The sequence below is a fragment of the Narcine bancroftii genome, chromosome 1 (assembly GCF_036971445.1).
Source record: "Narcine bancroftii isolate sNarBan1 chromosome 1, sNarBan1.hap1, whole genome shotgun sequence".
Taxonomy (NCBI): domain Eukaryota; kingdom Metazoa; phylum Chordata; class Chondrichthyes; order Torpediniformes; family Narcinidae; genus Narcine; species Narcine bancroftii.
The window spans coordinates 68460412-68473729 of NC_091469.1; the positions used below are offsets into that span (position 1 = coordinate 68460412).

General features: G+C 39.6%; 1 protein-coding gene across 2 annotated transcripts in view; it reads left to right on the forward strand.

The window, feature by feature from the left end:
* Positions 1 to 13318, forward strand: part of fancc (FA complementation group C) — a 191967-nt gene that overhangs the window by 48886 nt on the left and 129763 nt on the right. For both annotated transcript variants that reach the window (XM_069929487.1, XM_069929480.1), the window contains exons 3-4: positions 2706 to 2790; positions 4595 to 4689. In XM_069929487.1, the coding sequence (XP_069785588.1) occupies positions 2706 to 2790; positions 4595 to 4689 (180 nt within the window). The remainder of the gene's footprint in view (positions 1 to 2705; positions 2791 to 4594; positions 4690 to 13318) is intronic.

Consider the following 13318-nt stretch of genomic DNA (forward strand, 5'->3'; position numbering starts at 1 on the left):
AGCAAGATACTTAAGTGGCTGATTAAAGTAAAGTTTGAGAACAACAAATCTCTCTCTGAAAACCAACAAGAACCTTCCTGACCAGTAACCAGGTGACCAAAGCCTGGTGAACTTTATAAATGTTAAATTCTGTGCACAGTATAAGAATTGCCTGCAACCAATGAACTTGGAGGAATGAGAAGTGAGATTGGACTGTGAATTAAAGAACTTTTCTAAACTTGCACACACATTACATATGTGTGCACTTAGAATTAGAAGTGGGTTAATGGGGGGTTAGTTGATGGTAATAAGATAAAGTTTAAAGATAATTAAAAGCAACTTTTGTTTAAGTAACCATTTGTCTTGGTGAATATCTATTGCTTCTGGGTTCTGGGCTTATAACAGATGGAAGCAGTTGGACGTTGTTTCCCTGGATTTACAGAAGGCATTCGATAAGGTGCCACAGAAAGAATGTTTTAAGATGATTAAGATGCATGGAGTTGGGTTGATGTATTAGCATGAATAGGGGATTGGGTAACCAACAGAAAGGACAGAGTTGGGGTATCTGGGTGTTTTTCTGGTTGGCAATCGATGGGGAGTGGAGTTTCATGGGGAACAGTGCTGGGCCTGCAACTGGTCACGATATCCATAAATGATATGGAAGAGGGGACTGTGTGTAGTGTACCTAAGTTTGCTGATGACACTAAATTGAGTGGAAAAGCAAACTGCAGAAGATACGGAGAGTCTGCAGAGAGATATAGCTAGGTTAACTGAGTGGGTAAGGATCTGGCAGATGGAGTATAATGTTGGGAAATGTGAGGTTATCCATTTTGGAAGAAAAAATAAAAGCTCAAAATATTATTTAATGGCAAGCGATTGCAATTGCAACATGATGCTGTGCAGAAGGGCTTGGGAGTGCTTGTGCATGAAACAGGAAAGGATGGTTTGCAGGTGCAGCAGGCTAGTGAAGGCAAATGGAATGTTGGCCTTCATTGCTAGAGTGGTAGAATTTAAGAGCAGGGAAATTATGCTGCAACATTCAAGATACTGCTGATGCCACATCTCAAGTACTGTGTGCAGTTCTGGCCTCCTTACTTGGAGAAGGATGTACTGGTTTTGGAGGAGGTCACCAGGTTGGTTTAAGGAATGAAGGGGTTAGCCTATGAGGAGAGATAGTTGTCTGGAACTGTACTTGCTGGAATTTAGAAGAATGAAAGTGAGTCTTATAGAAACATTAAAATTATGAAAGGCATAGATGAGATAAAGGTAGTTAACTGGCTTCCATTGGTAGGGGAGACCAGAACTAGGAGATATAGCCTCAAGATTTAGGGTAATAGATTTAAGACAGAGATGGAACTGCTTTTCCCAGAGGGTGAATCTGTGAAATTCGCTGACTATTGAAGAGTGCTGGCTACCTCAGTGAATATATTTAAGACGAGGTTGGATAGATTCTTACATAGTAAGTGAATTAAGGATTATGGGGAAAAGGCAGGTAGATGGAGATGAGCCTATCATCAGATCAGCCATGATCTCATTGAATGGGAGAGCAGGCTTGACAGGACAGATGACCTACTCCTGCTCCCATTTCACATGTTCTAAATAGGTTACTCTAAATTGAACCAAGAGTTTAAGTGAGTGATTGAATGTGGAAAGAGCTGTTGAGAATGTGTGGGGGAAAAAGTGGAATTAATATGGGGTTAGTGTAAATGAATGATTGATGGTCAGAGAGAGCTGGTTGAGCTGAGAGGTGTGTATCTTTCTATCAATATTGAAACTGACAGTATACTAGATATGAAGTAGCATACATGCAGGACAATGTACTGTTAATACTGACTTAACATTCCTTTGTAGTATCCTCTTGATCTTTGTTATATTTCCCCTCATTATATCAACAGCTAATAAATATTGTCTGAATTTATTATGTCCTTTTTAAAAAAAAAAGGTTTTAGAACTAATTTACTATCCAAGAAAACTGCTATGCATCAGCATGGATTCTATTTTATACAAAAATACTGGAGAGAATCCACAAGTCTCACAGCATTTTTTAAAGTCGCAAAGATAAAGATATATAACCAATGTTTAGGGCCTGAACCCTCCATCAAGGTAAGAGCAAAAAGCAGGCAGGTGCTGGAATAAAATGGTAGGAGGAGGGGCATGAGTGGAGCACAGGCAAGTCACAGGTGGGTATGGGTAGGAGGACACGAGATAAAAATCTGATAAATAATGGGGTGGAGATGGTTCTCTGGGTAGAAAGCTGGAGGAAAGGAGACAGGAATGGGGAAGAGAGAGAGACTGGAGGGGTCTAGTGAAACTAGAGAAATTGATGTTAATGCCATCCGTTTGGAGAGTGCCCAGGCGCAATATTATTTGTTGCTTGTCCTATTTGCGGATGGCCTTGGTTTGGCAGTGCATGAGCCCATGGGCAGACATGTTGGCGAGAGAGTGGGGTGTAGAATTATAATGGGTGGCTACTGCAAGATCCTCAGCGAAATTCCCTGAACTTGACCACCTCATTTAGAAAATCCTCATTATGAATAGTGTCCATTCCTTGCTAATGGAAGGTTATGGACATTGACTTTTATTTTAAGATCATATGTTTTCAAAAAAAAATTCAACCATGCATAATTTTTTTTAGTAATGCTAGAATTAGGTACAGAAGTTTCTTTGTGTGGCTAATTATGGGGTTTGTGTAAATACTGACCAATACATATGTCCTCTTATTGCAGAACACTACTGCAGCATTAAAATTATTTCCAATGATTGGTCAATTGCTGGGCAGACTTTGTTGGAACCCATTTGTAGCAGCACATGGTAAGTTCACAAGAGTGATCTACAGTCCTTTTCAAACAAACTTGCATTACAACTCCAATTATCCAAAATCCTCATTAATCTGAAATTTTTTCAGAGATGAACTGACCTCACAGGTTGGAAAAAAAAAATTCACTCAACATAAAATTAGAAACACAATTGTCCTTGTTTCAGGTAATTCCCTCCCCTCTCTCTTTCCATTTCTTCTTTACCTTCCCCTAGTCACTTTTCTCTCCAACTCTCCCTCTCAAACTGTGTGCCCCTGTCTCCCAGCTGCAAGTGGTCGGAAGAATCCCTTGTACCAGCATCATCAAGGAGAGTGGGCTCCCGGGCAGGAGCGGGGCCTCAATGGGGAGGTATCGGCAATGGCCAACAATTGTTTTTTGGTGAGAATGAAACATTATTTTAATGTTTAAAAAGCCTTCCCTTGTTTGTTGTTGTTTAAATATTGTTACAAGTCATTTGCTGTTGCTACTGGGCTGTTTTTAAAAAAATGACCAATTCTCCGAAAAAAAAACATTTATCTGACTTAGGCATGGTCCCAACCATTTTGGATAATCGGAGTTGTACTGTAATTTCATCTTCAGATACATCTTGATAAAGTCAGAAGATGACTGATTTTTTTCATCCATAAGATATACCATTATGATTCTGATGTTGAAAATATAATTTTAGGCATGTTCTTTGTTGTTTACACTGAATTTTAAATCGTATCATGCATCTGCTCAAAGGAGTAATAATGTCTTCAGGTCAGCTCATTATGTTTGCTTGGAAGCAGAATGCCAATACTCCTTTGTTTTACCTTGAGCAATTTTTTTTTTAAATTTTTTTATTTTTCACACTATGAACCATACTGATCAAAATACCCACAAACATTTCCCTCTTGAATAAACACAGTGTAATTTCCCCCCCTCCCTTCCCTCCCTCCTTCACCCCCCCTCCCCACCCACTCAACGTTCAACCTATATGATACATTAAACCCATTAAACAATGTCATCACACAATGAAAATAAACAAGAAATTTGTATCTTCTACTTTTACATACTGGGTCAGTTCATTTCGTCGTTTTCTCCTTCTGTTATTTTAGGTGGTGGAGGTCTTCCACCATGATCAGTAGAACTTCTCTGTTGTGTTCCATGTACGGTTCTTTAACAAATAAATTTAACCTCAGTAAACACATTAAAAAAGCTTCTATCAAAACCTTTCTTTGCTCAAACATATGAGCTTGTGGTTATTAATTTTGACTCTTGACTATCTTTCTTCATGTAATCTTTCTGTGTGATCCTTGGTTATTTTGACTTTTATAATAACAACAAAATTTAATGTTAAGAACATCTCACCTTGGCCACAGTTTCTTATCCATGTCAGGGAGAAGATTCAAGTGTGAGAAAAGGTGTGCCAACAGGTTCTGCCCAGTCATTAGGATCCTTTATGATCGTGATCTCATGCTGCCCTTAGGATGTACAGATTGATCTTTCATTCTGAGACGGCATACTGTAATGTGCTCTTGTACCTCTACTGTGTGCTTTTGTTTGCATGCCAGAGTTGACTTGCTGGACTGCTCGTGAAATAAACCCTTCTCACTGTATCAGAAATAATGTGACAACAAACTTGAACTTTCCCTACAAGAATGTATTTGGTTTAGATGTTGTAAGTCATTGTTGATTAGTGAAGTTGTGATTTATGTTTTAATTAGTATTGCCAACATGAAATGTTAAGATATTTACAACTCACATTAAAATCTGGTTAACAATAGTATACTACTTTCACATTTAAACTCAGATGCTATTAATGTTTGTTAATGCAGATGAGAGCCAGCAGAATCTGTTAGAATGCTTGTGGTGTCTATACAGTGCAGATCCTGAGAATGCTGTGGAACAAAAGGCTAATGACTGGATTTTGGTAAGATTATTTGGTTCTACTAACTGGAGCAGGTCTTTTGAAAATGTTTAAATTCTCACCAGTAATTTATGTGGGAGTTCTTCCTTTTATACTCCTTAAGTGAATGAAAGATTCCAGAAATAAATGATTTTTTTGCTGAAGTGAATTGAAGAACCTTTATGATTTTGTATTTGCAGAGTGGAAGGAGTGGAATGTAATAATCCCTTTCTTACTTGGATTTAAAAATAAAGCTGAAATAATATTAATTTATGCAATTGAAACAAGAAAGTCTGCATACTCTACAATTTTAGTTAATACACAAAGTACTGGAGAAGCTCAGCAAGTCCAATAGCGTCCATAGGAGGCAAAGATATGCAACGTCCTTTTCGGACTTGAGACCTTCATCAAGGTATGACCAAAAAGAAGCAGGAACCTGAATTAAAAAGGTAGGGAAGAAGGGGCAGGAGGAGGAATGGAGGAGCACAGGCCAAAAGCTATAGGTGGACATGGGTAGGAGGGCAGAAGAGAACAGCTGAGAATTAATTGGGGGATGGGGGTAGCTCTGTGAATGCAGAGCTAGAGGAAAGGAGAGAGAGGGATAGGGAAAGAACTAGAGGAAAGGAGATGAAGATGGGTGGGGTGGTGGGAAAAGCCTAACAGAAACTGGAGAAGTTGATGTTAATGCCATTTTGTCGGTGGATGCCCAGGTAGAATATAAAGTGTTGTTCCTCTAATTTGCAGGAGGTGTCAGTCTGGAAGTGCACGAAACCATGAACAGACATGGGGTGGGGAATTCAAATGGGTTGCCACTTAAGTAGCTTCCGCCATTGCAGTGGACAGAGCGAAAATGCTCAAGGAAGTGATCTCTTTCGACCTGCATCCCGTCTCCAATGTAGAGGAAGCCACAACGTTAGTACCGGATGCAGTAGATGACCCCCTGCAGACTCACAAGTGAAGTGTTCCTTCACATGGAAGGTCCGTTTGACCCCCAAATGGTGGTGAAGGAGGAAGTGTGGGCGCAAGTGTAGCATTTCCTGTGTTCACAGGGGTAGGTTCCAAAGTGTTGATTTGTGGGAAGGGGATGAGGGAGTCATGGAGGGAGAGGTCCCTGTGGAAGACTGGGATGAGAAGGGAATATGCGTCTGGTGTTGGGATCACAATGTAGGTAGCGGAAATTATGGAAAATGATATGTTGGATAGAACAGGGGGGTGCGATTGAAAGGGGAGGAGTGGCATTACTCGCCAGGGAAAATATCATAGCTTTGCTCAGGTAGGATAGACCAGAGCCCTTCTCGACTGAGGCTTTATGGGTGGAACTGAGGAACGGGAAAGGTATGACCACACTCATGAGGTTGTATTATAGACCACCCAGTAGTTAATGAGAATTGGAGGAACAAATCTGTAGAGAGATAGCAGACAGCTGCAGGAAACAGGTTGTGATAGGTGATTTTAAACTTTCCACTGGGGCTCCCATTCTGTAAAAGGGCTGGAGTTCAGGAAGTTTTCTAAATCAATATATCAAGATACCAACTAGAGAGAATCCAATACTGGACCTCCTTTTAGGGAATGAGACAGGACAGGTGACAGAGTACATGTAGGGGAACATTTTAGGTACAGTGACCATAATGCCATTAGGTTCAAGTTAATTATGGAGAAGGATGGGTCTGGGCCTCGGGTTGAGATTCTAAATTTGAGAAAGGCTAATTTTGAGGAAATGAGAAAATATCTAGAATGCATGGACTGGGATGTTATTTTCTGGGCAAGGATGTGCGAGGTAAGTGGAGGACCTTCAAAGGTGAAATTTTGAGAGTACATAGTTTGTATGCTCCTGTCAGGATTAAAGGCAAGGTTAGTAGGCACAGGGAACCTTGGTTTTCAAAGGATATTGGAGATATGTTTTGGAAGAAGAGAGAGGTGTATAGCAAGTTTAGGCAACATAGAGCAAATGAGGTACTTGCGGAGTATTAAAAAAAAATGCAAGTAAAACCTCAAGAAATAAATCAGAAAGGCTAAGAGAAGACGAGGTTGCTTTGGCAGACAATGTGAAGGAAAATCTCTTGAGCCTGAATCAGAGTTGTAAATTAGAATTTCAAATTCTGCACCAAAGTATGAATGAAGTGGGAAATGAGTAAGAGAAAAACCTTGTTCATTTTAAAAATGCTTTATTATCTCCAACTGTGAATTCTGATCTCAAGGAACAAGATTCTGCCATTTGAGTCATGGGTTTTACAGAATGGAAACAGACCTGTCAGTCCAACTTGTCCTCTGTTGTCTATCTAATCCTAGTTCTATTTGCTGGTGTTTGGCCTTTATTCCTTTGAACCTTTCCTATCCGTATACCTGTCCAAATAAAAATCTTTTAAATTTTGCAGTTGTAGCCATCTCCATCACCCCCTCTGGTTGCTCATTCCACATGTTTACCATCCTCTCAGCCACCCTCAGACCCCTTTTAAATCTTTCCCTTGTCACCCTAAATCTCAGAATAATCAAATGATGACTACAATTGTAACATTTTATTGCCTTTTCTCTGTACAACTGGTCTCTCTGAAGATCTGCTCTTCTATCCTATGTCTAGCTGGATCACCCACAAAGCATATTTTATCACTGCACATATGACAACTAACTGGCTATATAGTTTTAGGATCCCCCTAACCTGGGAAAAATACTATGAATATTTACTTTATCTATGCCCCTCATGATTTTATATATCTCTACACAGACCCTTCAGCCTTCTATACTTCAGGGAGAAAAATACTTCATCCTCTCCTTATCACACAAGCCCTTCAGAACAGACAACATCCATGTGGTTTTCTTCTGCACTTTTTACAACTTAATGATATATTTTGTATAATTGGGGATACTGCATAGAAGTCTGGTAATCCAGTGTGGTCTCATTACAATATCTTGTTCAGTTGTAACATGACATCCCAATTCCTGTACTCCATGCCCTTTACTGATGAAGGAAAACATACCAAACACCCTCTTCAACATCCTGATTACCTGTGTCATCACTTTTAGGGAACTATGTACTTGTACCCCATTGTCTTTCTTTGTTCCACAACCTACTCTGGAGACCTACCATTTATTGTGCAAGCCTTGCCCTGTTTGGACTTGCCAGAGTGCATCACCTCAGGCTCACACTGAAGCGCGTTAACTTCCCTCTACTATGCCTTGCCCCACTTCCCCTTTTGATTTAACTCCTGTTGTAAACTTAAGATGTTCTTCTCTATCCCCTATAGCACTAAGAACTGCCAGTGGGATTGTTTAGCATTAATTAAGTGTAAAGAAGTAATTTAAAAAAATGTTTTAATTGGAAAACTTAGAGTTTTCCAACACATAAACAGGGCCTAAGCCCACTGTGTCTGCAATGACATTCCAGCATCGACTTGCACTAATATTTAATTAATTATATAAAAAGATCATCCATTCTTATCAACAAGCTTGACCAAGTGCCTCCACACTAGGGATAATATGGTCTGGCCCATTAACCAATCAACACTCATGTCTTTGGGTTGTGGGTGGAAGCTAGAGTATCCAGAGGAAACCCACCTGGTCACTGAGAATTTGCAAACCTCACATAATTTTCTTAAAACTGTTTTATTTTTCACACTATGAACCATATTAATCAAAATACACACAAACATTTCCCTCTTGAATATACACAGTGTCATTTTCTCCGCTTTTTTTCCCCCCTCCCTTCCCTCCCTCCTTTCCACCCCCCTCCAAACCCATTAAACGTTCAACATATACAATACAATAAACCCATTAAACAATGTCATCACATTATTAAAATAAACAAGAAAATTGTATCATTTACTTTTACACATTGGGTCAGTTCATTTCGTCATCTTCTAATTCGATCATTTTAGGGGGTGGAGGTCCACGCTAGGCCCTCTCTGTTGTGATCCATATATGGTTCCCAAATTTGTCAAATAATGTGACTTTATTTTTTAAATTATATATTATTTTTTCCAATGGAATACATTTATTCATTTCTATGTACCATTGCTGTACTCTCAGGCTTTCTTCTGATTTCCAAGTTGACATTATACATTATTTTGCTACAGCTAAGGCTGTAAAATATCTTTTTTGCGCTTCATCCAGTTTGAGGCCTAATTCTTTACTACTTGTATTACTTTGAAGAAAGATCTCTGGGTTTTTTGGTATGTTTCTTTTTGTGATTTTATTTAATACCTGATTTAGATCTTCCCAAAACTTTTTCACTTTCTCCCATGCCCAAATTGCATGTACTGTTATTCCTGTTTCCTTCTTACAGCGAAAACATTTATCTGATACTGTTGGATCCCATTTATTTAACTTTTGGGGCGTGATATATAGCCTGTGTAACCAATTATATTATATCATGCGTAACCTTGTGTTGATTATATTTCTCATAGTTCCGGAGCATAACTTTCCCATATTTCATTTTTTATCTTCATGTTTAGATCTTTTTCCCACTTTTGTTTGGGCTTGTAGCTTATTTCATCATTTTCTTTCTCTTGCAGCTTGATGTACATGTTCGTTATAAATCTTTTAATTATCATTGTGTCTGTAATCACATATTCAAAGCTGCTTCCTTCTGGTAATCTCATTCTGCTTCCCATTTTGTCCTTTAAGTAGGTTTTCAGTTGGTGGTATGCCAACATTGTACCATGAGTTATTCCATATTTGTACTTCATTTGTTCAAATAATAATAAATGATTTCCCAAAAAAACAAATTTCTATTCTTTTAATCCCTTTTCTCTCCCATTCTCTAAAGTAAAGGTTATCTATTGCGAAAGGGATTAGTTGATTTTGCGTCAATAATAATTTTGGTTGTTGGTAATTTGTTTTTTTTCCTTTCTATGTGAATCTTCTTCCAAATGTTGAGTAAATGGTGCAGTACTGGTGAACTTCTGTATAGCACCATTTTTTCATCCCACTTATAAAGTATATGTTCTGGTACCTTCTCCCCTATTTTATCTAGCTCTATCTTGGTCCAATCTGGTTTTTCCCTTGACTGATAAAAATCTGATAGATATCATAATTGTGCTGCTCTATAATAATTCTTAAAGTTTGGTAGCTGCAAACCCCCTTATTTGTACCATTCTGTTCATTTATCTAGCGCAATCCTCGGTTTCCCCCCTTTCCATAAGAATTTCCTTATTCTCTTTAGTTCATTGAAGAATTTCTTTGCTAAGGGAATTGGTAACAATTGAAATAGGTATTGTATCCTTGGGAAGATATTTATTTTAATGCAATTTACCCTTCCTATCAGTGTTAGAGGTAATTCTTTCCAATGTTCTAAGTCATCCTGTAATTTCTTCATTAATGGCTGATAATTTAATTTGTATAGGTGGCCTAAATTATTATCTAATCTAGGTATCGGATTGCTTGTGTTTGCCATTTAAATGGTGATTCTTTTCTAAACTCTGTGTAATCCACATTATTCATTGGCATCGCTTCACTTTTATTTCTCCATATTCCTTCAATTTCTTATGTAATTCTTTTATTGATATTTCTGGTTCTGTTAAGTATAGTATGATGTCATCTGCAAATAAACTGATTTTATATTCCTTCTCTTTTATTTTTATCCCTTTTATTTTCTGTTCTTATCAGTTTTGCCAATGGTTCTATTGCTAAAGCGAACAGTGAGGGAGATAGCGGACATCCCTGCCTAGTTGACCTGCTTAATTTAAATTGGTTCGATTATATATCCATTTACTGTCACCTTCACCAATTGTCCCTTACAATGCTTTAATCCAATTAATATATTTCTCTGGTAGGTTGAACCTCTGTAGTACGTTGAAGAAATAATTCCATTCTACCCTGTCAAAGGCTTTCTCTGCGTCTAAAGCAACAGCCACTGTTGGTATCTTATTTCTTTGTATTGCATGGATTAAGTTAATGAACTTACAGACATTGTCCATTGTTCATCTTTTAATAAATCCAGTTTGATCTAGTTTTACTATTTTTGGTACACAGTCAGCCAATCTGTTTGCTAATAATTTTGCTATTATCTTATCTGAATTAAGTAGAGATATTGGTCTATATGATGCTGGTGTTAGTGGATCTTTCCCCGTCTTTGGTATTACTGTAATTATTGCTGTTTTACACGAATCTGGCAAGTTCTGTGTTTCTTCTATCTGGTTCATTACTTCCAGGAGAGGAGGAATTAATAACTCTTTAAATGTTTTATAGAATTCTATTGGGAGTCCATCCTCTCCAGGCTTTTTATTGTTCGGTAGCTTTTTTAATATATCCTGTATTTTCTCTTTCAAATAGTTTTATCAATTTGTTTTGCTCCTCTTCTTGCAATTTCAGTAGTTCAATTTTAGCTAAAAAGTCATCTATTTTCTCTTCTTTCCCTTTGTTCTCAGTTCGGTATAATTGTTCGTAGAATTCCTTAAAGTTTTCATTGATCTCTGTTGGGTTATATATAATTTGTTTGTCCTTTTTCCTTGATGCCAATACAGATCTTTTAGCTTGTTCTGTTTTAAGCAGCCAGGCTAGTATTTTGTGCGTTTTTTTTTTCTCCTAGCTCGTAATACTTCAACTTTATTTTCATTATGTTCTTCTCCACCTTATACGTTTGTAATGTTCCGTTTTTTTTTTTGTCCGTCAATTCTCTTCCTTTTGTTGTATCTTCCCTTGTTGCTAGTTCTTTTACTGTACTTACTAGTTCCCTTTCCAGCTGTTCTATTTTCCGATTGTAGTCTTTTTTCATCTTAGTTACATAACTTATTACCTGCTCTCTAATGAAGGCTTTCATTGCATCCCATAATATAAATTTGTCTTTCACTGATTCCATATTTATTTCAAAGTACATTTTAATTTGGCGCTCAATAAATTCTCTAAATTCCTGTCTTTTAAGTAACATGGAGTTTAATCTCCATCTATATTCCGTTTTCTCCGGGAGATCCAAAATGAGTGGTGGACTAGCCTCGCCAAACGAACCCAGCTCAGCGCGGACATTGGCGACTTCAGGGGTTTCTACGAGGCTCTAAAGGCTGTGTACGGCCCCTCACCCCAAGTCCAAAGCCCGCTGCGCAGCTCAGACGGCAAAGTCCTCCTCAGCGACAAGATCTCCATCCTCAACCGATGGTCAGAACACTTCCAATCTCTTTTCAGTGCCAACCGCTCAGTCCAAGATTCCGCCCTGCTCCAGCTCCCTCAACAGCCCCTAAGGCTAGAGCTGGATGAGGTTCCCACCCTGGATGAGACATATAAGGCAATCGAACAACTGAAAAGTTGCAAAGCAGCAGGTATGGATGGAATCCCCCCAGAAGTCTGGAAGGCTGGCGGCAAAACTCTGCATGCCAAACTGCATGAGTTTTTCAAGCTTTGTTGGGACCAAGGTAAACTGCCTCAGGATCTTCGTGATGCCACCATCATCACCCTGTACAAACACAAAGGCGAGAAATCAGACTGCTCAAACTACAGGGGAATCACGTTGCTCTCCATTGCAGGCAAAATCTTCGCTAGGATTCTACTAAATAGAATAATACCTAGTGTCGCCGAGAATATTCTCCCAGAATCACAGTGCGGCTTTCGCGCAAACAGAGGAACCACTGACATGGTCTTTGCCCTCAGACAGCTCCAAGAAAAGTGCAGAGAACAAAACAAAGGACTCTACATCACCTTTGTTGACCTCACCAAAGCCTTCGACACCGTGAGCAGGAAAGGGCTTTGGCAAATACTAGAGCGCATCGGATGTCCCCCAAAGTTCCTCAACATGATTATCCAACTGCACGAAAACCAACAAGGTCGGGTCAGATACAGCAATGAGCTCTCTGAACCCTTCTCCATTAACAATGGCGTGAAGCAAGGCTGTGTTCTCGCACCAACCCTCTTTTCAATCTTCTTCAGCATGATGCTGAACCAAGCCATGAAAGACCTCAACAATGAAGACGCTGTTTACATCCGGTACCGCACGGATGGCAGTCTCTTCAATCTGAGGCGCCTGCAAGCTCACACCAAGACACAAGAGAAACTTGTCCGTGAACTACTCTTTGCAGATGATGCCGCTTTAGTTGCCCATTCAGAGCCAGCTCTTCAGCGCTTGACGTCCTGTTTTGCGGAAACTGCCAAAATGTTTGGCCTGGAAGTCAGCCTGAAGAAAACTGAGGTCCTCCATCAGCCAGCTCCCCACCATGACTACCAGCCCCCCCACATCTCCATCGGGCACACAAAACTCAAAACGGTCAACCAGTTTACCTATCTCGGCTGCACCATTTCATCAGATGCAAGGATCGACAATGAGATAGACAACAGACTCGCCAAGGCAAATAGCGCCTTTGGAAGACTACACAAAAGAGTCTGGAAAAACAACCAACTGAAAAACCTCACAAAGATAAGCGTATACAGAGCCGTTGTCATACCCACACTCCTGTTCGGCTCCGAATCATGGGTCCTCTACCGGCACCACCTAGAACGCTTCCACCAGCGTTGTCTCCGCTCCATCCTCAACATCCATTGGAGCGCTTACACCCCTAACGTCGAAGTACTCGAGATGGCAGAGGTCGACAGCATCGAGTCCACGCTGCTGAAGATCCAGCTGCGCTGGATGGGTCACGTCTCCAGAATGGAGGACCATCGCCTTCCCAAGATCGTGTTATATGGCGAGCTCTCCACTGGCCACCGTGACAGAGGTGCACCAAAGAAAAGGTAC